Source organism: Lissotriton helveticus, chromosome 3_1 (assembly GCF_964261635.1).
Source record: "Lissotriton helveticus chromosome 3_1, aLisHel1.1, whole genome shotgun sequence".
NCBI classification, from domain to species: Eukaryota; Metazoa; Chordata; class Amphibia; order Caudata; family Salamandridae; genus Lissotriton; species Lissotriton helveticus.
The window spans coordinates 1,579,752,699-1,579,776,701 of NC_136061.1; the positions used below are offsets into that span (position 1 = coordinate 1,579,752,699).

General features: G+C 44.0%; 1 protein-coding gene across 1 annotated transcript in view; it reads right to left on the reverse strand.

The window, feature by feature from the left end:
• Positions 1 to 19,851, reverse strand: part of LOC144825057 (nicotinamide N-methyltransferase-like) — an 80,676-nt gene extending 60,825 nt beyond the window's left edge. The window contains exons 1-2 of the mRNA XM_078683967.1: positions 19,626 to 19,851; positions 6,095 to 6,302 (exon numbers count right to left, since the gene is read on the reverse strand). Coding sequence (XP_078540093.1) covers positions 6,095 to 6,302; positions 19,626 to 19,764 — 347 coding nt within the window. The 5' untranslated portion in view covers positions 19,765 to 19,851. The remainder of the gene's footprint in view (positions 1 to 6,094; positions 6,303 to 19,625) is intronic.
• Positions 19,852 to 24,003: the final 4,152 nt, after the last annotated feature.

The window sequence follows — 24,003 nt, forward strand, 5'->3', positions numbered from 1 at the left end:
GATAAAATCTTAAGAAAGATACAGGGGAAGATAGGCAGTTTTATATGGGCAAATAAGAACGCCCGGATGTCTTGGAAAAGACTGAAAAAAAGACAGATAAAGGGGGGGCTGGCACTCCCGGATGTTGTGTGGTATGCCTTTGCTTTTCAGCTAAAAAATGTCCGTACCCTTTTAAGTAGCCCAGACAATTCTCACTGGGGGCAGATTTTGAACACGATGTTAGATCAGGAAGGGGGTGGCCCTGGATTTTTGTATAAATTTGGTGCACCAAGATTTTACAAAAAGGTTCGCCTAAAGGTACTAAAATCTGCCTTGATTCTTTGGAACAGAGTTAAGGGATGTTGGGGTGTAAAATATTATTCAGATTTTGCCCCTATATGGCACTCCCCAGGTACACCACTATGTCTCCAGGATAGCCTGTCTCTATCAGTCAGGAGAGCGGGAATAACAATCTGGTCAGGCTTAGTATCATCGGAGGGGGTACTTCCCCGGGAGGTTTTGCGGTCTAGGATTGGGGACTCCCTCTCAAGATTTAAATATATCCAACTCTGTTTGTGGTATTCCACTGAGAAAAACAACATTGTGGAAATTGGGACATCGAGTCGGCACTTCAGGCCCCGACTCACAGGAAGAAAGAATTGGGATTTTTATATAGGGAACTGATTGAGGCGAATGAAATCCTAGCTCCACCGTTATATTTTGTTTGGAGACTTTCTGTCCTGGAGGACCCTTCAGCTGATCTGTATAATCTATCTCTTCAATATCTATATAGATTTGTTAAATCTGCGCTCCTTAAAAAGAATCACTACTACGTTATAAATAGGCTTTATTACACCCCCAAAAAAATCGCTAAATTTGTCAGCCCACCTCCTGTATGCCCCAGATGTGATATGCCAGAGGCTGACGATATCCATGTTTTTTATGACTGCCCTATGATCGGCCCCTTTTGGGCCACTATTGAGAGGACATTGGAGAGTGTTTTTAAGATGAAACTTAGTCTCAATGTTGTAAGGGTTTTTTTATGGTTTGGACACTGATCTCACTAATGGGCTAAGGGGGACACAGGTGGCTTTATTTTTTACTTTAATTCTTATTGCACGCAGAGAAATATGTAAAGTTTGGAAGGATGTTACCCCTCCCCTGCATAAAAAGTGGCTTCAATCTGTACTTAGAATTGCACGTTTAGAAACGGGTACACCACATAATAGGAATAGCATGGTATGGCAACCTCTGCTGGAATGGGCTAAGGAAATGAGGCTGGTAACAAACCTAGAAATTGTCCAATGATTACACCTGGCCCCAGAATAAAGGGGTAGCCGGGTCGGCTCTGGGTACAGCAAGAACTTCAACCCGGGGCCCCCAGAATGGATAGGGGTTGCGAGTGTTCATTTGTACGTGCCAAGGTGAGATGAGGACAAAAAAAAACCCATTTGCCTTTTAGTTTGCATTCATATCCTTGATGCAGAATCATAAACCACTGAACTATATGACAACGTTTGTAACTTGTGTCCTGCAGGCAACACAATGATCTCTGTGGCACAAAGAGTAACCAGCAGAGCTCTCTATATGAAAAAAGAAATCGGTGAACTGCATGTTTCATGCTGTGCATTACAGCAGCAACATTGATCCTCTATGCAATTTTATGTTCAGTCAAACCTTTGATTAGAAGAATGCGCACACACACACACACACATTTCCAGCAAGTGCATTAACCACCAGAGTTATTAAAGTGCCATTATACCCGGGAATGTACTGGTTACACAAAGATCTCTGTTCCAGATAATGTTTCGAAATGCAGCGTGCTGTGATGATTTAGGCAAGGCAGAATAAAGGTATTATCACATTTGTCTTGTTGTCAAACTGTTTGGGGCAGAGTTAAAAAAAATGATTATGTTCAGACTTTGCTCTAGGAGACTGTGCCATTTTCTGCTTCCAACCCTTGGCCTTTGCCCGATTAATAAAGCTGGAGTTGGCCCCATGAGTAGGTATTTTTAAAGGACATTTGTTAGAGGTGTGTGAGCTACTTGCAGGTCGTGCCAGGCTTCAGCCAGATGCTGGGCTCTGGATCAACTCAAGGTTCTCTTGAAACTTCGAGCCCAAAATGAGACAACATTTCATATGGCTTCTGCCTGCTGCACTCGCTGTACCCTTATGCACAAAGTTAATCACTAAACATTAGCATCTAACTTAAAAAGGAGAGATAAATAGCAACCTATTTAGTGGCTGATATGTACAAAGTTAAACAAGAAAACCTTGGATTTATCCCGGCTTCTCCACTCAACCAAAGTCTGTGATCTTAGGCAAATATTGTGTTTTACAAATGTCCCTGTTTCTTCATTATTCCTCAATATTGTATAATGAGACATATTAATGTCAAAGCTGCACCATGTTAAAGAAATATGCTTTTTTTGTTTTGAAGATCATTTATCCTGTTTGTTGGATGATTTGCATTGGAAACATTTCAGGGCTTGTCTGATTCAAGGTCTCCTAGAGCCCAGCCAAACCCTTGGCTCGGCTGTCCCTGTACAATTCTTGGCTCCCCACCACTACATTTCTTTTCTGGGTGGTAAACCTGCTGCATCATTTGTTCACATAGCTGGCATTTTCTTAAAGAGATACACAAAATTCCACAAAATAATCAGAGCATCAAAAGAAAAGAAGTACTGCTAACACACATTCCCTACAAGCTGAAAAAAAGTATAAAAACATTTGCCCCCTTTCACACACACTCGCCCCTCACACACTTAAAAGCCTATCACATGCTATCTGAGTCACATCTAGTTTCTCACAAAACACAGGATACTTTTCATTCTCAGTCACACCTACGCTTGCCGACTCACACACGTATTGTTTTTACTTTCTGGCCCTCACACATTCTCTTTCACACGCAGTGCCTGACGTTGGAGGCCACCAAAAACCTTAATAGGTGCAGCACATAGTCGGGGGGGTCGCCTTTTGTGTTTTGTACGTATTCGCTATTGAAACCTTTTCAGAGACTGTCACAGGTGTGTTTGTCTCATTGGAGCACAGATACTTTGGAGGTGATTTGGCTGCGGCAAATTAAAGCATTGGTTTAGTAGTACTTCGGCTTGGACTACAAATCCCATGGTGTCGGGCACTGTTAGTTGAACTCCAGGCTGACGTCACGAAGGTGGCTTGCACCATCAGACTCATTGCCTCCCCTCGCTCACCCCTTAACAAATGGAGCCACACATTCACTCTTTGGCCTCTCTGGGGCGAGATCTCGCCCCAGAGAGGCCAAAGAGTGAATGTGTGGCTCCATTTGCTCCAGTTACCGAGCTCCCGGTAAAATAAGTGGGGGGACGCTGTCCACCCCCGTGGTACCCCGACTCGAGCACCAGTTAAACTTACTGGACATGACATCACTAGTCATGTCCACCCAATGCTTCTTTCCGGCTATTAAAATATGATAGCACTATGGCGACCCTTCTTCTGTCCAGGACCCTGCGTTACACAGTACACTCGGTTCAGGATTTAGGTAAGTGTTTGTTAGATTGGAGCCTTTCTGACTCTTTAGACCTGCGTTCTTTGTCTAGTTGGAGGCAGTTTAGACAGAGCACTTGACCGAGTTCGAGTGCGAGACCGGAACGAATTACAACCCTCCCTCATTGATCTTGCCCAGCACGCGGGCCGCAGTCCAGAGAGAGATGGGGGGGTCACGGCAGGTCAGCCCATTTGTGTATTTCTTGCCAACTCTCTCCTCGGCCGTTTCTGGGCTCAGATTCAGAGCCGCATTGCCGCACTATCGACGCTGGCTAGGTGCCCTAGCTCTTTGTACACCTTTCCAAAGGGTAAGATAAGTTCACAAGGTGACATTAGTGTGCCCCATCCGTGTATTGATCACATTACAGCTGTACGGATGCTTAATCACAGATGGCTCCTTTATTCTTGCAGAGAGATATAGATTTATAATCACACTGATGAGAGGGGACTCTGAGTTTGGGTGCATGAACTTTTTCTCCATGTTAGCGGAGGCCCATCTCTTTGCTCCTCGGTCTTTACACATGTTGTTCAGTGGGAGATTGTCTATTTTGACCTTTTTGTCCATCGTCCTCAATATATTTAGAAGCAGATGCGTTTTAACACACACTAGAATAAGATTTTGAATGCTTTCTCCACACAGCCATTGCTTTTAATTCATGTTTCTTGCGGTTCTATGAGCCAAACTGGCTGTGGGGTACGTTGTGACTGTAGAGAGCCTAAGTCTATCCCCTCCAGCAGGAAATAATGTTACCTTCTTTTTGCTCACTAATACACCCTGTGTTTTATGAAGGGTCTACAGGGGGATTGTGAAGGTGCTTTGGGACACACTATGTGCTACATAATTACTGTAGGCGAAGTGTATCATGCTCTTTCTTTTGTTACAGATGGGGATGGTGTATTAACTACCAGCGTTTCTGATGGGCGCTTATGATTAAGGCCAGTATAAACATCAGGGCCGGACTGGCCATAGCGGGCACCGGGCAAACCCCCGGTGCGCTACACGGGTGGGGGCCGGTTTTGGGCCCGTGGGGGCCGTTTTTGTTACAGGGCCGTTTTTGCAGCATAGAGAAAACTGGCCCCGGCAAAGAGTTCAGCGGCACCTCCAACCCCCCCAGTGGGGAGTGGGGGCCGGCCGAGCACTTTGCCAGGGCCGGTTGAGGTTCCCAGTCCAGCCCTGATAACCATCTTGTTTAACATGAGTATGGCATAAATTTACAGAGAGAATAGTACTACATATTCGGTCCTGAAGAATGTCTATGAACTCTGATTGTAGTCTAACAAAGTCATAAACGTGTTGACCTCTATGGGGAATATTTGTTTTGAACTTCCAGTCCTCTCACTATTTAATCCTACCCAAGTACACTATTGAATAAAAAAATGGAGCCCTTAAGATAGTTTTATCTTATTATGCACATTTTTCTTAGCACTTTGCCCCTCACTCACCTACAGTGCTTTGTGGCATCCCCTTGTCTGAAAACACCTTAGTTCCTCTCCACCAACCACATTAGGTGGAGAGTCGTAGCCCACATCTGGGACCTTGCGGCCCCGATTTGAGGAGGGAGCCCAATGATGAAGCACATCTCCCTTGGGTGAATGAGGGTTCTCATCCTTGGAAAGGACTCCTTCCTTTTGCTCCTAATACACAACCCCCATTTTAGCAGAACATTTCTTTAGTGAGTTTTCATATTCAGATAGGGAGCAATACGTTCTCTTGTGGGAATCACTCCCTTAGATCCCAAGTGTGGTATTATTGGAAAACAGACATAGAGAGCAATTAGACAGCCCGTGAGGCCAGAATGTGTCACTCCCCAGAGACAAGTACCAGCCAGCTGCCCCCCTGATGACAGCCAGGGCTGCGTGGTCACAGCTCCCTCAGACCCAGGTGTGGCTATACCATGCCGAGCTTAGAACGATTGCATTGTAATCATCCATTTATTCACCTCCTCCTGCCCCCACTGCCAAAAATACTTGGGGGTGGCTATGCGCCGTTGATCTTGGAATTATTGTTATGATGTAGTCACTCATTCACCTCCACCCCAACCTGTGTGCACAGAACAGTACTGGAAAAAATATGAAAACAAAGGTTTAAGAAAATTAGTATGCTTCTCTCCCATACAGAACTACCACAGATCTTTGCAGACCAGCGATAGCGCGCTGGCTCAGTCTCGACCTAAAAATGATTGTCATCTGACCATTGTATGCCTCTAAAAGGATCATTATTAGCACATGAAATGCTCTGGGGGATAGGTCCAAAGATAAATCATTCACTTATGGCCTTCCATTGCCCTTCAACATGCCTCCAGTCAGCCAGCCTGTTTTTGGCAGCGGTACCTGAAATTAAGAGAGCACATTCAGGGGGGCGTACCTTCTCTTACAATGCTGCCAGACTATGGAACACCCTTCCCATCAGCTGCACTCAACTGCCCACCACCTCTCCTTCCGGAAGCAGCTGAAGACTTGACTCTTCCAGAATCTGCCTAAACCACCCAACCTCTATTTGCTTGTTGTTGCTAGCGCGGGGAGGCCTAAGGGTACCCATGCGCTTAACAAATGCTAATGAATAATAATAACAAAACAGTTTGTGTTTTACCTGTCACCTTCCATTTCGCAAACCATTTTGCCTGCTAGGGTCCAATCAAACGCCCCCGGCTTGTTCTCCAGCCATCTTTTAATCTCTTGATGGTTTTGTTCCAATAAATCAGTTGCAACGATTTCCGTGAAACACTCACAGGCTGATATAATCTGATAGATGGTGGGTCCAGCACCAATGTCAATAAGGAGGTCGCCTTTAACTTCGCCTGAAATACACAAGAGCCACATGTGAACCCCACCTAAGAATACCACATTGTTATATGCCTTTTAATTCAATCTTGCATTCTTTTATGCTAAATCTGACCAAAATTCTATATAATCTTTCGATTTACCTTTAATGCTGCTTAACTAGCATCAATGCCAAATCTATTGCTTACACATCAAAATGAGAGACTCCGGCTGACATGGATAAGTGTGGTGCCTGACGTGGGGATTGGGGGGGATGCACAATGACTGGGAAGAGTCCTTCTTTCATTTCTGTGTTTTTGACGACGTCTGTCCGTTCATTACCCAAAAGCTGCCGAAGCATTAGCTGTAACTGTTTCTGGGGGAATTGTGGAAAAGTAAATTTTGCCATGTTCTGTGTCCCTACGCCTCATCCATCATATGTTATGTGTGCATGACCAATATGCATATGTTATTCCCCATGTCCGATTAATGACGCAATTATAGTTGTGTCCACCTCTAGTATGCCAGTTTCCAGTCCTCGTGAATACTACGAATATCAGGCCTATGTAAAGTTATGTTGCCACGTTTCTCAGTGTGCACGTTATTCCATTATAAAGTCCCCGTTCCCAGGCCTCAAAAGGGCCCGGACATCAGATTCAGCTCCTGTCTCCTGAAAAGCCTCGCTGAGGAGCGATACAGCCCCCACCTGTATCCTCGACCCTTCACTTACTTCCTGCCTCGCAGTGCCCGGTGCAGCTTGGCTCTGCCTCTGAGTCTGCCAAAAGTATGTTATAGTTCCAGCTATCAGTTCAGTCCTCCTTCTCTGCATTCCTAAGCTACTGAACTGCATCAATAGTTTCCGTCATTGTCTAGCCTTCTCGTCTCCATGTTAGAGAAATACTGCATTTACTGGTCATTTAATATTCCTCATCACGCATTTCATGTAGAATAATGTATGGTCCAGTCTTAGAATCAAGTTAGTTTTTCCCCTCATGACTTCTAGTTTATATCAACATGTTCCCTAAACATCAGATACCAGATAGGGTTTAGGTACATGTCGCTCCGACCCTCCAGACTCTAGTCTCTGCTCCTAGCACAGAGTTCGTAGCCCCCAGCTTCTCCTAGTGATACGTCATTGCCAGTTTACACGCACCATTAGGTTAGAGGTCCCGGCTCCTTAGGTAGCCCCCTCCTATGTTTCCGCCCATTTCATGACATATTCTGTTACGTTTGCATCACATGTCTATGTATACTCCCAGTTACACCTCTTTTTACTGTTATCTTTCGCGACTGCTACGCGTCACGCCTTCTGCTCCACCCACTGCTACGCCTACTGCAATGTAATGCTATGTGTTTGCGCTATGTATATAAGTTGATGTATTGTTATTAAAAGTTAGCGCGCTCATCCCAGATCAAGCCCCGGCAGCTGCTGGGCCCCAGTTGTCCTGCTGGGCCCTGTCACCCCCGTTCTATGCAGGTTGTCCTGATCCTGTCCTTATGCTGTAATAAACCTGCAGAAACTCCTACTACCTCGAATCTTGACTCTTATTTTATTGAGCTATCTGTTATTCATTCATTCATTCAAAAATAGATCCGGTATTATTTATTTATATACCACATAATGGCGCCCGAACAGGTACTTGCCCTTTCCCCACGCGTCGGTGAAGCCACACCGACCCCCTGACCCTCTGCAGTCGTGACGGAACTCTTCTGCGCAGTGGCAGATATTTCTGCTCAAGTATCCCTCAGGCCCACGGAGGAGACGGAGGAGGCGGTCCAGCATCCGAACGAGACGGTGGAGGAACGCGGCGAGTCCCGACCAGAGCCCAAGCCAAGAGTCCAAGGTCCGAGGTATCCGGAGGCCCACCTGTAACTGAAGTCCGAAGTTCGTCGTCCATCGTCCAGTCCAGTCCGAGGCCTTCCGCTCCGTACTGCCCGGTGAGTACCATTGCTGGGGTAGTATCTAGACAGGACCAATCTAAATTGACTCCTGGTCCGTGGGTTGGTGGTGCCCAGACTCACAAACGAAGTGTTCACCTAGGTGGATACGGGTCTTGATGCGTCCCTTTATGGGACCGGTATGTTCCGTACTGTTATAGCAGTGCATCCAGTAACTCTAGTCTGTTCCGTTCTCGAGAAATTCTGTTCTGTTTCTGTTTTCAGTATTCCAGGTAATATTCTGTTCGAACTGTTATTTATAATGTTCTTCATGTATTTTTAATGTTGTGGTATGAGTGTGACGTGATTTCGTGTTTTCATTGTGTATTGTATTGTGTCCAGATTACAGTTCAGTCATGCCTATATTTTCCAAGTTACGTCAGTTAAAAACTAGAAAGGGTTTATTAGAAGAAGCGGTTCCTGTCCCACCTAGGGACAGTCCAGGTCACTTTATGTATCAGAAACATGGCATAAGCGCCATAATGTATCTAGATTTATGGGTAGAGTATACCAAACAGTTAGAAGAAAAGTATAGATGGCCCGTATCGGGTACATGGGATGCCGAATGTATCATGCGAGTAGAAGAAGCATTATGGAAAAAGAAAGCCAGACAGTCACAGAAAGATGCCATCGAGTTATGGCGTAAGGAAGCTCATAGAAGAACCGAGAAAGAAGTCAGAAAGTCAGAGTTAAGTAGAGAATCCCAGGAACGAGCCCAAGAAAGAGAATTAATCGAGATAGGTGAACAAGTCAAAGCCGAACAGTCAGACAGACAGAGGCATGCCCTCATTAAGGGTATGTATCCTCTTCTTGCCGAAGGTGTGCCAAAAGCGACCCCAGAGGCATCTAGTAATTTCCCGCCACCATTAGTTCCGACCAAGCTACGTCACAAACCGACCGCAGCTGATATTTTTATTTCGTCCTACTTGGACGACACAGTCCCAGAATATGCAAATCCTGTTCGCGCTCCGCCAGTCCCTGTAAATCAGGCACTTCCTGCTCCTTCAGACACCGGGGTGCCCTTAACAGCTCCCCCGGTCCAGTCCGCCATACAAGTCCAGCCCACGTTACAACTATCGACCCTGTCAGCACGAAGAATGTCAATCGACGATTCCAGTTTAGGGGCCGCAGGAGGAGGTCTTCCTCAAACCCCGCCGCCACACAAGCGTTTAACATTACTCGAATTACATGCTCAAGCGTTACAGCGCACGCCTAAACATCAGTCTGTTACAGAAATCAGGCAAACCCTTAACGAATGTGTCTATGATCCAGTTCCAGGCGAATATAATATGGTTTTATATTCCGTACGCGTAAGGAGGGTGACCGAGTATCTAGTCACCTTACCAAATATGAAAGAAGATCTAGACAGAATATATCGTTTCATCCGTACAGGGGATGATCCAGAAAGTATTGGCGAGATTATGTCTCAAAGGAAAGCCGAGATTCAGCTCATGATATTAAAGTTTCTGATCAATTGCCTAATAAGAGAACAAGATTACCCGTCTAAAGATCCCGCCGAAATGAGAATCCTGACAAGGTGGAGTGATAATATAGCCGAGGGTAAGCACAAGACCGTCAGTGCCATGGAAAGTATGTACAAGAAAATCCGTAAAGAGATAATAAAGATACACGAACAGCGTAAAGCAGCACAAGTAAGCGAGAAAGAAAGTATCTCTGATCCTGAAGAGGAAGAGAACGAGAATCCCGCCAGAATAGCGTATGTAGGAAAATCCAGATTTCCAGATCGCCATTTACGTCTAGAACACAAGTCTATTTTTCATCATCCAGCACCAGAACAAGGTTCTCTAGAACAAGTATTTCAAGCTACCGATCACATCCTGAAATCACGAATCGGTTATAGTGAGTTAAGTACTATGCATGAACAAGAACTAGCCCGATCAGCAGTCCGATGGATTACTGATTCTACCACTTTTCCAGACGAAATAGTGGCACAAATGTTCCTGAAACTGCCCCCAGCCGAGCAACGACTGGTGGGTATGTATATGATCCAGCACCTCATTACTCTGTATGAGGGTCAACATTCTGATCCAGGTCCGTTGCATGATATCCTGAACGAGTTACTCCAGTATAGATGGAGAGGTCTAGGTACCGATTTAATTAGTGTCATTCTAGAACAGCGTCACAAATATAGAACGTTTCTGAACCCGCATTTTGTTCATGTCTCACCCCCAGAAAGTAAATCATTCTACATAGACAGACAGAATCCGTTACGAGAAGTCCACCCAGTCCAAGGGGCGGGTGGCGTAATGCAACGAGTGTTTGTATACACTCCGATTTCAAAGATGGAACTTCTTGAAATGAAGAAATTAATTCCCTGTCATGACAAAGATCCAGCAGGGTTCCATAGAGAATTAAAAGACATGCTCCGTATGGGAGAATACACTTACCCAGATATCATTAAAATGTTAAAGGTCCTGTTACCCGCAGGGGTGTATGAAAAGTTAAAGGAAAAGGAATGGGAGGTGGGAGAGAAAAAGATCGATTGGACAGCTCTAGAAGCTGAAGACAAGGCACGAGTACCAGGTACCGGTCTTGGAGATAAATGTAAAGAATTACCAGAATTATTGATTCAAGTTTTACCCAGATTATTGACAACGAGAAAAGAAGACTGGGATGCAATCTCAGCCTGTAAACAGAAACAAGATGAAGATATTAGTGATTTTTATTCTAGATTTGAAAAATGTTTCAGTATTAACAGTGGTCTCAAGACAAGTAGTGAGTCATACCCTCACCTTTTTGTTACTAAATTAGTCGAGAATTCAAGCCCTCAAATTAAAAATCGAGTTTTGAAAGTCGAAAGCACCTGGCAAGCTAATACCCCGTCCCAGATGCTCCAGATGCTCCAGTATCACCAGAATAGAATCAGGGAAGAGCAAGAACACGAAAGAAAACGTATGAAAGACACGAAAATGAAAGTGCTAGTTGCACAATCCGTTCCTCAAGACAGTCAGAAGAGGGGTCCGAATCAAGCCAGTCATCCTGCAGCTCCCGTTAAAGGGAACTGCAATTATTGTAAACAGCCAGGTCATTTTATAAACGAGTGTGCAGTTCTGAAACATAATATAGCTACTGGTAAGACTAAAGAAAGACCACGTCCGCCGAGACAAGAACAAGTTTCACAGATTCCTCAGTCGCAGAATGCACAACAGACAGTTTCCGCACCGCAGCCTATTGCTGCAACACAGCACGTTACATCGCAAATGTACCAGTATGCACAGTCTGAGTATCCAGAGTACCAGCCATATTCATTAAACAGCCTAGAGAGGGAGGTAGGCTTGCCTCTCATCGAGATACCTGTAGATCAAGAAGGTCCCTATGTTCACAGTCAAGTATTAGGGAAAGACAGAAAGTTTTTGATCGATACAGGGGCAAGTAGGACCACAATTAGTCATGCCGAAGTTCCAGGGGCTCCGCTCTCAGGCTCAAGAAATGTTTCCCTTGGATTTTCAGGAAAGCCAATAGTTAATGAGATATCTAAGCCAGTTACTCTAGAAGTAGGTCCATTGTCCCGTACTACTGATCTGTTACTTACTAAGTCATGTCCAGAAAACCTATTAGGCATTAAGACACTGAAAGAATTAGGTGCAGTCATATGCTGTTCCCCAGAGGGAATACGATTGTTCCTACGTGACTTTAAGGGTCACTATGTATTACGAGATTTTGATTCAAGATTGTCTAATGTTCCGCAGCACTTATGGGCGCAAGGTCCAACTGATGTAGGTTACATGCAAATCACACCCCATCGTGTGACTCTCAAACCAGGTGTAGTGTTACCACGAATCAGACAGTACAGATTGCCACCTGAGGCTGTAGCAGCCTTATCCAAAATTATTGACGAGCTCATGGCTCAAGGAGTAGTTGTAGAAACTGACTCCAATGTATGCAATTCTCCGATCATTCCAGTCATGAAACGTACTGATCCGAATGCACCCCCAGTATATCGATTAGTGATTGATTTACGAGAGCTTAATAAATGTATTATTCCGCAGTACCCAGTTGTCCCAGACATCTCTTCCCTATTGACAGCCATTGATTCCGAAGCCATGTTCTTCACTGTCATTGACCTCAAGAATGCATTTTTTAGTGTTCCAATTCATCCAGATAGCCAGTTTCTTTTCGGATTTTGTTTAAATGGAAGGAGCTATATGTTCACACGCGCTCCTCAAGGTTTCACAGAAAGTCCTAGTATTTACAGTCAAGCACTTAAGAGACAACTAGACAACATTCACATGCCAACTGACACTGCCCTGCTCCAGTATGTCGACGATCTACTGATCACAGCCCGTTCTGAACGTGCTTGCGAGCGAGCATCCCTTACAGTTCTGTATTTTCTAGCCGACATGGGGCACAAGGTGTCACCTTCGAAGCTTCAATTCTGTGTCCAGCAAGTGGTATACTTAGGACACTTGCTGTCCAAGAGGGGTAGGCAGTTGACACCAGACCGTATCCAGTTAATAGCGAGTCTTCCCCAGCCCAGAACCCAGAAGGAGGTACGTGCCTTTATCGGCCTTACTTCTTATTGTAGACAATGGATTCCCCAGTATGCATTTCTAGCCAAGCCACTGATACAGTTAACGACACAGGAGGCAGCCGTATCGACTGTCCTCCCTTGGACATCTGAACATACACTTAGTTTCAATGAGTTAAAGAAAGCCCTATGTCAAGCTCCAGTTCTAGCTACACCGAACTACAGTAAGCCTTTTACACTTTTCGTTACTGAACGGGAAGGTACAGCATTATCTGTTCTCACACAAGATCAAGCAGGTCAATACAAGCCCTGTGCTTATTTTTCGAGCACACTAGATCCAGTCGCCCAGGCGTTGCCTTCGTGCCTCAAGTCAGTTGCAGCCACAGCACTAGCTATCAGACAAAGTGATTCCATAGTTTTAGGACATTCCCTGACAGTACAAGTTCCACACGCCGTGGAAGTTCTTTTAAACCGAACACAAACTCAGCACTTGACAATTGCACGTTTAACAGGTTATGAATTGACACTGTTCCAGCCACACATAGAAATTAGACGCTGCAACGTCCTGAATCCTGCTACACTGTTACCATCAGTTAGTTTAAATCCTGACCCACATGACTGTGTGGAAGTAGTTAATATTACGACAAAGCCAAGACAAGACCTGACAGATATTCCGTTACCAGATCCCGACCTGACACTTTATGTGGATGGTTCATGTATGAGAACTAGTACAGGAGAACTAGTCGCCGCGTATGCAGTGACTACTGACACTGAAGTTATTGAAACACACCGTATTGACACCCTGTCCGCTCAAGCAGCAGAGCTAGTCGCTCTGACACAAGCCTGTATACACGCCAAGAACCAGAGAGTTAATGTTTATACAGATTCACGTTACGCATTTGGAGTTGTACACGACTTCGGAGTGCTCTGGCAGGAGAGAGGTTTTATGACTTCTCATGGAACCAAGATTCAGCATGGTCTCCTTATTCAAGCCCTGTTAGATGCCATACATTTACCGACATCTATTGCTATCATGAAATGCAAAGCACATACGAAAGTTACTGACATTATTTCCCAAGGTAATGATCTAGCAGACCGCACAGCCAAGCTTACAGCACAGACTCCAGACAGTCCAGTTAACCTAACACACACTCCAGATCCGATTACATGCATGACAGTTAAGGACCCTACACAAGACGTCATAGATATACAGTTACATGCTACTCCTGAAGAAATCAAGAAATGGTCTGAACAAGGAGGGGTCCAGACAGATCAAGGATGGTTAACGAAGGGTAGAGCCACATGGTTTCTCCCCGATTCTATGGTTCAAGTCATTATCAATACCGCACATAGTCCAGCACATTTAGGAGAAAAAGCTATGTTAGACAGTATCCAGAACATTTGGTTCAACAAGCATTTACGAGCTGCAGCCAAGCAGAAAGTCCGTACCTGTATGATATGTTGTCAGTTCAATCCAGGTAAAAGTGTCCCGGTGGAACAAGGTGGTTTCCAGCCCCCTGACCACCCTTTTGAGGTCCTCCAGATGGATTATATTCAGATGGAGCGATGTCGAGGTTTCAAGTATGTCCTTGTAGTTGTATGCGCTTTGTCCAGGTGGACAGAGGCATATCCAGTTCCCGATTACACAGCCGCGACCACTGCCAAGCAGTTGGTTCGTGAATTCTTCCCTAGATACGGACTCCCTAGAGTCGTATATTCTGATAACGGTCAGCCATTCTCATCTGAACTCATGAAGAACGTTTCCCTGTTGTTAGGGTACCAGTGGAAGTTTCATTGTGTACGCCATCCTGAAGCAGCCGGTCTAGTCGAGAGACATAATCAGACCCTGAAAATCCGTATTGCAAAAGTCTGTAAAGAAAAAGGTGTGGACTGGTTAGTAGCTCTGCCAGTCGCTTTGTTTTATATGCGCATGGTCGCACATTCTAGATCAGGTCTGTCCCCGTATGAGGTCGTATTCGGCCGCCCCCCTAACATGTGGGGTACTCCTAGACCCCGAAGTATTACCGATGTTTCATGTAATATGCTGACAGATTACCTAGCTTCCTTGATGTCTGCCCTCAACTCATGTCGTTCACAGGTTGCCGCCGCATTTCCAGACAATACCGAGGTGGCACCGCACGAGATCGTTCCAGGCTCCTTGGTGATGATCAGAAATTTTGACAGATCAAGTCCGCTGGAACCACGTTGGAAGGAGCCACGTCAGGTCCTCTTGACCACCCGTACTGCCGTCAAGTTGGAAGGCAGAAAAGGATGGATCCACCTTTCTCATGTTAAACTTTTTAAAGGATTGAAACCGGTTTCTAAAAACATTTCCAAGGATTCCCAAGATTCTAAAGACTGCCAAAACATTGTTTTAAAGGACTGTCCCGCACAAGACATTATTACAACCCCTCCCTTGGTAGAGAAAACTCCGCAGCAGGAGTATAAGCTAAAGCTCAGGTCTAGTAAAATAAGTCAGTCAGTTTGATTGTATAAGTCCTCCCCTAGGTGAAACGGTTAGACTGTTTCTGACATGTATAAAATAGACCCCCATAGTGAGAGAGTCAGTCTAAACGCAAACCGATGTATTGTTTTTCTGAGTTTCGTATTATTCATCAGCATTTTGATTTCCTGCACCAGCTATGCGTTCTATCTGTATTTTCCAGTTCCTCATGTAAATATGTCTGCTAATGCTACAGTAGAGCACACGTTTAGTGATCTGCCTCCTCACGAATATTCTTACCGCCTCGCTATGCGTAACAACACATTTATCCGTATGTTACATTACTCACACCAGACCAGCAATGCCACTAATTGTTGGGTGTGTGGTCGACTCCCCCCTTTCCAGACACCGAAGGGAGTTCTGCCACTTTTTCCTTATCCATTCTCACATAATGGTTCGTGTGGAGCATGGTCCACGTTAACGTCATCCGCAACAGATATGTCTTTTCTTAACAGTACATGTTTCCCAGACAAGCAAGGTCTCCCCCACAGAACAGGTTTAGATCTAGAAAATGAAGTATATAATTTAGGTAATTATTCGTCGAATTTCATGGTCCTGAATGTTCAGTCTGATACTACCCCAGACTTACCTGCTATTTCAGTACTACCTGTCAAAGGCGAATTATGTGTCCGTAGTCATGGTTCCATACATGTAGGTCATAGTGAATGTACTACTGTTATCCAGTATAGTGACAGTGGGAAATCTGTTTTTAAAGCTTCACGCCATTCTTATTTTATTTGTGGTCAAACTGCATATGTTCGTCTGCCCCTCGATTGGGAGGGAACCTGTTATATTGCCTTCCTACTGCCACCTGTTTTCCTAGCCCCATCTGATTATCACAGAAACACACATCTAGTACACATTAGACATAGAAGGGAGTCCCCAATTGTCGATTATACTGAAACTACTCTAGAACAGTATACAGATTTCAATAAAGGTTTCTTCTTCTTTGTAGGACCTGTCCAGAATAGTAAACTGATCCGTAGGTTAACAAGAACCCTTGAAGCTGTAGTAAATGAGACTGCCTCTGCTCTAGGTAACCTAACCGAAGAACAATCTGCTATGAGATTTGTCGTTTTGCAAAATCGTCTCGTCCTTGACGTCATACTGGCCGATAGGGGCGGGGCCTGTAGAGTCATCGGATCTAGTTGCTGCATTTTCATTCCAAATAACGCGCCGTCTGTTTATTCAGCTATAACCAGACTCCATAAAATTGCCCATCTGTTACACCAAGATCCAGGCACCTGGACATGGTCAGGTTGGTTCTGGAATATAATTTCCGCATGGGGATGGAAAGTCCTGTCTTTTCTAGGTATTGCAGTAGCGATCATATTTAGCTGCTGCCTCTGTATACAATGTGGCCCTGCGATTTGCAGCATGTGCGCTACCTCTTGTATTCCTAGTCCCAAACCCCGTTCTAAGTCCCGTTCCAGGATAATTCGAGACGAGCAAATGGTACTGTATGAAATGATAGATGGTATCATGAAAATTGATGTTTCCTGATGGAAACGTAGTGACAAGGAGGGAATGTGGAAAAGTAAATTTTGCCATGTTCTGTGTCCCTACGCCTCATCCATCATATGTTATGTGTGCATGACCAATATGCATATGTTATTCCCCATGTCCGATTAATGACGCAATTATAGTTGTGTCCACCTCTAGTATGCCAGTTTCCAGTCCTCGTGAATACTACGAATATCAGGCCTATGTAAAGTTATGTTGCCACGTTTCTCAGTGTGCACGTTATTCCATTATAAAGTCCCCGTTCCCAGGCCTCAAAAGGGCCCGGACATCAGATTCAGCTCCTGTCTCCTGAAAAGCCTCGCTGAGGAGCGATACAGCCCCCACCTGTATCCTCGACCCTTCACTTACTTCCTGCCTCGCAGTGCCCGGTGCAGCTTGGCTCTGCCTCTGAGTCTGCCAAAAGTATGTTATAGTTCCAGCTATCAGTTCAGTCCTCCTTCTCTGCATTCCTAAGCTACTGAACTGCATCAATAGTTTCCGTCATTGTCTAGCCTTCTCGTCTCCATGTTAGAGAAATACTGCATTTACTGGTCATTTAATATTCCTCATCACGCATTTCATGTAGAATAATGTATGGTCCAGTCTTAGAATCAAGTTAGTTTTTCCCCTCATGACTTCTAGTTTATATCAACATGTTCCCTAAACATCAGATACCAGATAGGGTTTAGGTACATGTCGCTCCGACCCTCCAGACTCTAGTCTCTGCTCCTAGCACAGAGTTCGTAGCCCCCAGCTTCTCCTAGTGATACGTCATTGCCAGTTTACGCGCACCATTAGGTTAGAGGTCCCGGCTCCTTAGGTAGCCCCCTCCTATGTTTCCGCCCATTTCATGACATATTCTGTTACGTTTGCATCACATGTCTATGTATACTCCCAGTTACACCTCTTTTTACTGTTATCTTTCGCGACTGCTACGCGTCACGCCTTCTGCTCCACCCACTGCTACGCCTACTGCAATGTAATGCTATGTGTTTGCGCTATGTATATAAGTTGATGTATTGTTATTAAAAGTTAGCGCGCTCATCCCAGATCAAGCCCCGGCAGCTGCTGGGCCCCAGTTGTCCTGCTGGGCCCTGTCACCCCCGTTCTATGCAGGTTGTCCTGATCCTGTCCTTATGCTGTAATAAACCTGCAGAAACTCCTACTACCTCGAATCTTGACTCTTATTTTATTGAGCTATCTGTTATTCATTCATTCATTCAAAAATAGATCCGGTATTATTTATTTATATACCACAGAATCACTGCATAACCCGATAGTCTGACAGAAGCCGTCAATGTTATAGCGATGTGGAGCTATTTTATACTTTTCTGTCATGTTAGAGTATTAAACTGTTAGGTAAGCAAGTAAAATTAGATTGTGTATTTTGGCCAGTTGCAGCCACCAAGTTGGAATATATAAACACAGAAACATTGACTTTTCTGAAATGTGGAAAAACAAGCCAAAGTGGACACATACTAAACGCTAATTATATGCTTTTGGTAAATATATAACCCTGCTAAGATGGATGTTTTAGACAAATATAAGTAGTCGATACTAAACAAAACATCAGCTGAGTAGGTTTCAAAAGAACTTAAGGAAAGAAAAACCATGGGCCTCATTTATGAAAAGTGACGCATCGCTGCGTGAAAACAGTGATGCGTCACTTTTCACTGCGCCCTCCTTGCGAGACAAATGATGCGTCATATTTACAGTATGACGCATCATGGCGCAAGGAGTTACAGATACGTCAGTATTTCTGACGTATCTGTACGGCGCAAAAGTGACACATTGCTGGAGTGTGTCACAAAAGTGACGCAACTCCAGCAATGTGTCCTTTTAATTGGGGCAAGCCCCATGTGAAGGGCCGGCGTCAGTCTTACGCCTGCTGTGAGGCAGGCGTAAGAAATTGATGCATCTGTGTCCTAGAAGTGGCGCAGTGAAACCTTATAGATTTCACTGCGTCACTTCTATGACCCTGTCTTGCGTCAGAACGCCCCACCAGCATACATTATACCTTGCGTAGGTATAATGTAGCGCAGGGGTTTACAAAGTGACGCATCTACGTAGATGCGTCACTTTGTAAATATGGTGCAACAAGGCAAATTTTTTACGCTGCTGGTGCGTCACAAAAAGTGACGCTCCGACGGCGTAAAAGTGACGCACGGCCTCATAAATGAGGCCCCAAGAGAGCAACAGAAAAATGTGGCTACATAATCTGCTACAAAGAAACCTCGACATGTGAACGGCAAAGGGAAAATATACAAAAACCTATCTTTTAGGCGAAAGCAATTGCAGAAAGAAGGGAAATAAATCAGGTCAAAAATTGCCCTAAAAAGCAGTGACAGGTGTTTTAGCAACACACCACGCCTTCCAACATTATGCAAAGATTCAAAAGAGAGGTGAGAAAAAATTTGCCTCCTCACTGAAAAGGTTAAAAGATTGAGCGTTCATTGGTAACCAAACAAGAAGGTGAGTCAAAGTATATAAAAGTGCTAACAGCAAATTCCTCCTGGTCTAACCCCAGGTAACTCTCGCTAATTAAAATCTTGTAATTCATAGCCAAAACGATGCTGTCACCACACCTCTCAGAGTGCCATACTCAACTATCATTCCGGAAATAGGACATCATTGTAACACGGTTCTAGGCTACTTTGACTACCTCCTCACAATTCAACACACATTTTCAGACTGCCTTAAGGAACTAGGAACAGACACAGATTATGTGGGCAACTTCTGTCCTAGCAAACTTCCCATTACTGGGAAAAAGCATAATATAGTTGCATATGCAGCTTAAACAGTTCACCCCTAGCAGTGACCCTCTATACAGATGAATGCTAATGGGATGCTGCATGGAGCTCGCCGTTCAAGACATTGTTATTGTTACTCTTACAATACTAAAATCATCATGAAAATTATGCTACTTGCCTGAAGAAAACGTCTTATGCAGATTTGCCAGCATGAATTTTAAGTATTTGTCATCACTGAAAGCACCAGCAGTTCCACTGTAATAGGTATTCATGTACTCCTTTGGCTCAAAATCCATATGCTTGAATCCAGAATCCATTTTGTTAATCTGAATTAAATTTGAATTCAGTATGCGCTGTTTTGAATTGTGGTGCCCTGGTCTTCCTTGTCTGCTACTGAATGTTTGTCTCCATGCAGGCTGAAAGAAATAGTTTTGGAGTTTTTTGTTTAAAGAACACTTGGGCGTTTTAAGCTTTCATTGCGTAATTTGTGTAATATATTCGTTAACCGTAGACCAGAGCTGCAAAACTCTTGCCAGGAAGGGCATGACAAAAAATCCATACTCTATTCAGTGAGACATCGTTAAACTTTTTTATTGGCACAATCTCAGTTCGCATCAGGCCAGCAATACATTTTTTTCATTTCTAGAAGATTTTAAATCCATTTTATGAGTAAAGCATTCATAAATACAATGAACCCTATTCATACAATCTTTGTGCATATAGCTTATTTTACATGTACAAATAAACTCTTTCACGTGCAGATTTCCGTGCAAATGAGATCTATTACCGAGGGCGGAGAATGCAAGTTCAATTCCTGGAAAGTCCAGAATAAGACAGTGTGTACTTGTTTCCGGGAAATAAGCATGTCAGTTCTGGACCCAATCACTTAACTTAGATTCTTGAGGACGGATCAAAAAAATGTATAGGTTTCATCCACCACATCCACACACACACCATTTAAATTAGATTGGCATTATAATTTTTATTTTGAAAACACTTTAAACATTATGCATATCTGCAATTGGAAATAATTCATGGATGTGGTAGTATATTAAACGTGTGGATCAGCTTGCCGTGAATAATCTTATAGGTGAAAAACTTGCTACCCGTTCATTTCTCTATTTTTTCCCACTTGTAGTCACCATTGCCTTTTTTAGTTCAACATTTATTGTCTTTGGGAAACCTTCAGCAGTCTACACCAATCGTCTCTTACTGAATTAAAAATGACTACTTTTCAACCTTCTTGGCTCTCACAAGAGTTTTACACCTGTTTACCCTACAAATTTGAAGAAGATATAATCAAGTTGTCTGGGGGGTCCACAGCACCGATATAGTCTGGATAAGGTCTGATTGGCTGACCCCACATTAACAAAGATGTGGCGGCAGCTATTTTAAGACTTGGGTACTCAATCCCCTGTCCTATCTAAAACATGAAAAAACAGATAAGGGATGCAGGATAGGGCTAGCCTGCCCACCTAGGCATTGAGGGGATTCAAAAACATAACTGATATTATTGCCACCACAGATCCACGGATGATCCACAGCGCCAATAAAAATAAACACAGAGTTCTGTGTTTTTAAAATATGAGCCCCTTGGGGTGGGCTAGGGCCTTTCACGTGGCCGGGTGCTGGCTGGAGAGCTGTCCGGGGTCACAGCGGCCACAGAGGCTCCTCCCATCGCCTCAATGATTTGCTTCTTGTGGGTGTTTCAAGTGGCTAACAGGGCTCCCACTTAAAAAAAAATACTGCACCTGTTATTGGTGCTGGCGGGGGAGCTGGAAGGGATAACAGGACCCTGAGGCTTCCCTGTGGCTCCTAACAGCTTGTAGATAATTGGTGCCTTGGTTGGCACCAGGCACCCCTTTAAAAAAAATGCCAGTGCTGACTGTGTAGCTATCAAGGATAGCAGGGGTCTTGGACTCCCCATCAACCCCAGCTTATTAAAAAAAAAGTAAAATGCAGAACAAAAGAATAATGAGTAAGTGGAAGGAGCTGCTCATTTAGTACTCACAGCTCTGACAAGGAGTGTTACTAATGCACTGCGAGGGCTTTTTAGACATATTGTTTTGATAGTAGTGGTTCCCCTGAAAGGGGCACTGGCACCACCAAGCGTCTTTTAATGTTCTGGAGGAGTGGCTGGAGCACAACAGCTCCTTAGCAATAGTAAGACTCCTGGGTAATTGAATCCCACTCCAAGATCATAGCAGGTGACTTTAATGCAAGATTGCCTTGCACCTATTAAAAAGGGAGAAGGCCCCGGGACCTGATGTCATCCAAGGAAATTTATATCTATCACACCCTAGGATTGTGGGTCCATATTTAAATGCCCTCAGTAATGTCATTTTAAGAGGCAAGTATATACGGATGTATGACGGTACAACGCGTACCGTTACAACGCGTCCCTTTACGACGCAGTTTTAACAACGCAAGTCGTTACAAACGACTGGCGTTGGGGGGGGGCGCAGATAGTGAATAGTTTAATTTACTATTCCAACACCAGTCCCCGTGGATAGTAGGGAAGGTGTTGGATAGTAAATTAAACTATCCCCTATCCTTGAGCGCCCTCCAGCGAAAGTCGTTGTAACGACTTTCGTTGTTAAAGCTGCGTCGTAACGGTACTGCGTTGTACCAGTTACGCTGTAAAGGATGTTTCTCAGTATATACCATCATGTTGGCACTGCGCTATTATCGTGCCTATTTATTAAAAGGGGAGGAAGAACTTAGTGTTCAATTACAGACTCATTAGTTTAATTGATATAAATCAAAAATACTTTCCAAGAAAGATAATATTTAAACTTCAAGACTGGCTAATAGAACACAACATCTTAGAGGACTGCCAGGCAGGCTTTAGGTCAGTCAGTACCTTGCACCAGGTCTTCTGCTTCAGTGCGTTGTGCTGGAAGTACGTAGCACTGAAGCAATATAATCTTTACGTTGCCTTCATTGATTTGAGGGCAGCTTTTGACCTGGGGCTCAGGGAGAACCTTTGAGCTGTCCTGGAGGCATATGGCATAACAGAAAATCTTATAGCAATATTAATAACTTTACACCTAGAATCATATGCCCAGGTTAGGTGCAACGTGGGGGGTAGACCATACATATATGATAAGTATTAAGCGCGGGGTAAGGGCAAAGGATGTGTGCTTCCTCCCAAACTTTTTAGTGTATATATAAATGGAGCAGTTCATTGACTAGCAAATTGAATGCACGATGCACCAAAATCAGCAAGTCAGAGCTTTCCCATCTTAATGTTTGCCGGTGATGCATTGTTAATATTTCGTACATCACCTGGGTTACAGTCGCTGATTTATAACTTTTCATCCTTCTGCCACTCAAGGGGCCCTGAGGTGAATCAGGCAAAAAATAAATTCATGGTCCTAGACCCCCATCGATCTTTTAGGGGCAAAATAGTGATAAAAGGAGCTCCTCTTGAGCAGGTAACATGTTTGGATTATTTTGGTGTAAGACTATCAGACAACATGTCTTGGGTACAGCAAGTAAGGAAGAGCAAAACGATTTTACTGCAAAGAGATATGGCCATAAGAAAAAAAATCCACGCCACCTCTACTGGAGCTGTAACTCCAACAATGAAACTATGCAGGGCCAAAGCAGTGTCAGGGCAGTCTATGGTGCAGAGTTTTGGAGTTGGTCAGACACAACTGCCCCCAATCTTGCGGAAAACAAATTTATTAGAGCCCTTATTGATCTCCCTACAAGCACTCCACCCACCCCCCTTCATTTTGATCTAGGTTTAAAAAGGGTTGACCATATGATCGCTTTAAAACCCTTAAAGTATTGGCTCCGCATCTGTAATACTCCGGAATTAGGAATATACAGGGAAAGTTTAGTAGAAATTATTAGGCTAGATAGGGAATTTCGTACTCTCTGGTTAAAAAAAGATAACATCCATGTGTGACTCACTTAAGATGGAAAATGTATGATTATACCCTGACAAGATGCTAAAGAATATTAAAGCAACATTAAAACAAACTTCCCAGGAAGGTATCCTCTTGCCACACCAATGGGGAAAAAGAAAAGTTGGGAGCTTAACTGAGAACTTTTTGAGCCACAAATGTAGACCTTCTTTTGAGCCTTTTTTTGATACAGTGCAATCAGATCAAGCTAAAAACCTGTATATACAATTCAGGCTGGGCCTTTTACCCTTAAATTCTATCACTTCCACTTGGGACATAGCCAACCCTGTATCTCCTATCTGCCATTTTGTCTACAGCTAGTTGAAACCATTGATCACTTTACCTTATTCTGTCTGGCATATATTATGCCCCGGTAAGAAATGGATTATTCCCCGGTGCAAGCTGTTGGCCATTTTTGGGAAGCCTCTAGAATTCTCCAATGTGATACAAAAGAGGTAGTTGTGTTTAGCATGTCTAGATTCCTTTCATGGGCATGGCGACTTAGAACACATAAGATAAAAGTGATATCTTAATTAGGCCTGGGCGTAGTTCGCTGAGTTTTGCTCCTCAAAACTCCACAAAGTTATAAAAAAACTGCAAAGTTCCGCGAGTGGCGGACTACAGAGCGAACTGCGGTTTGTG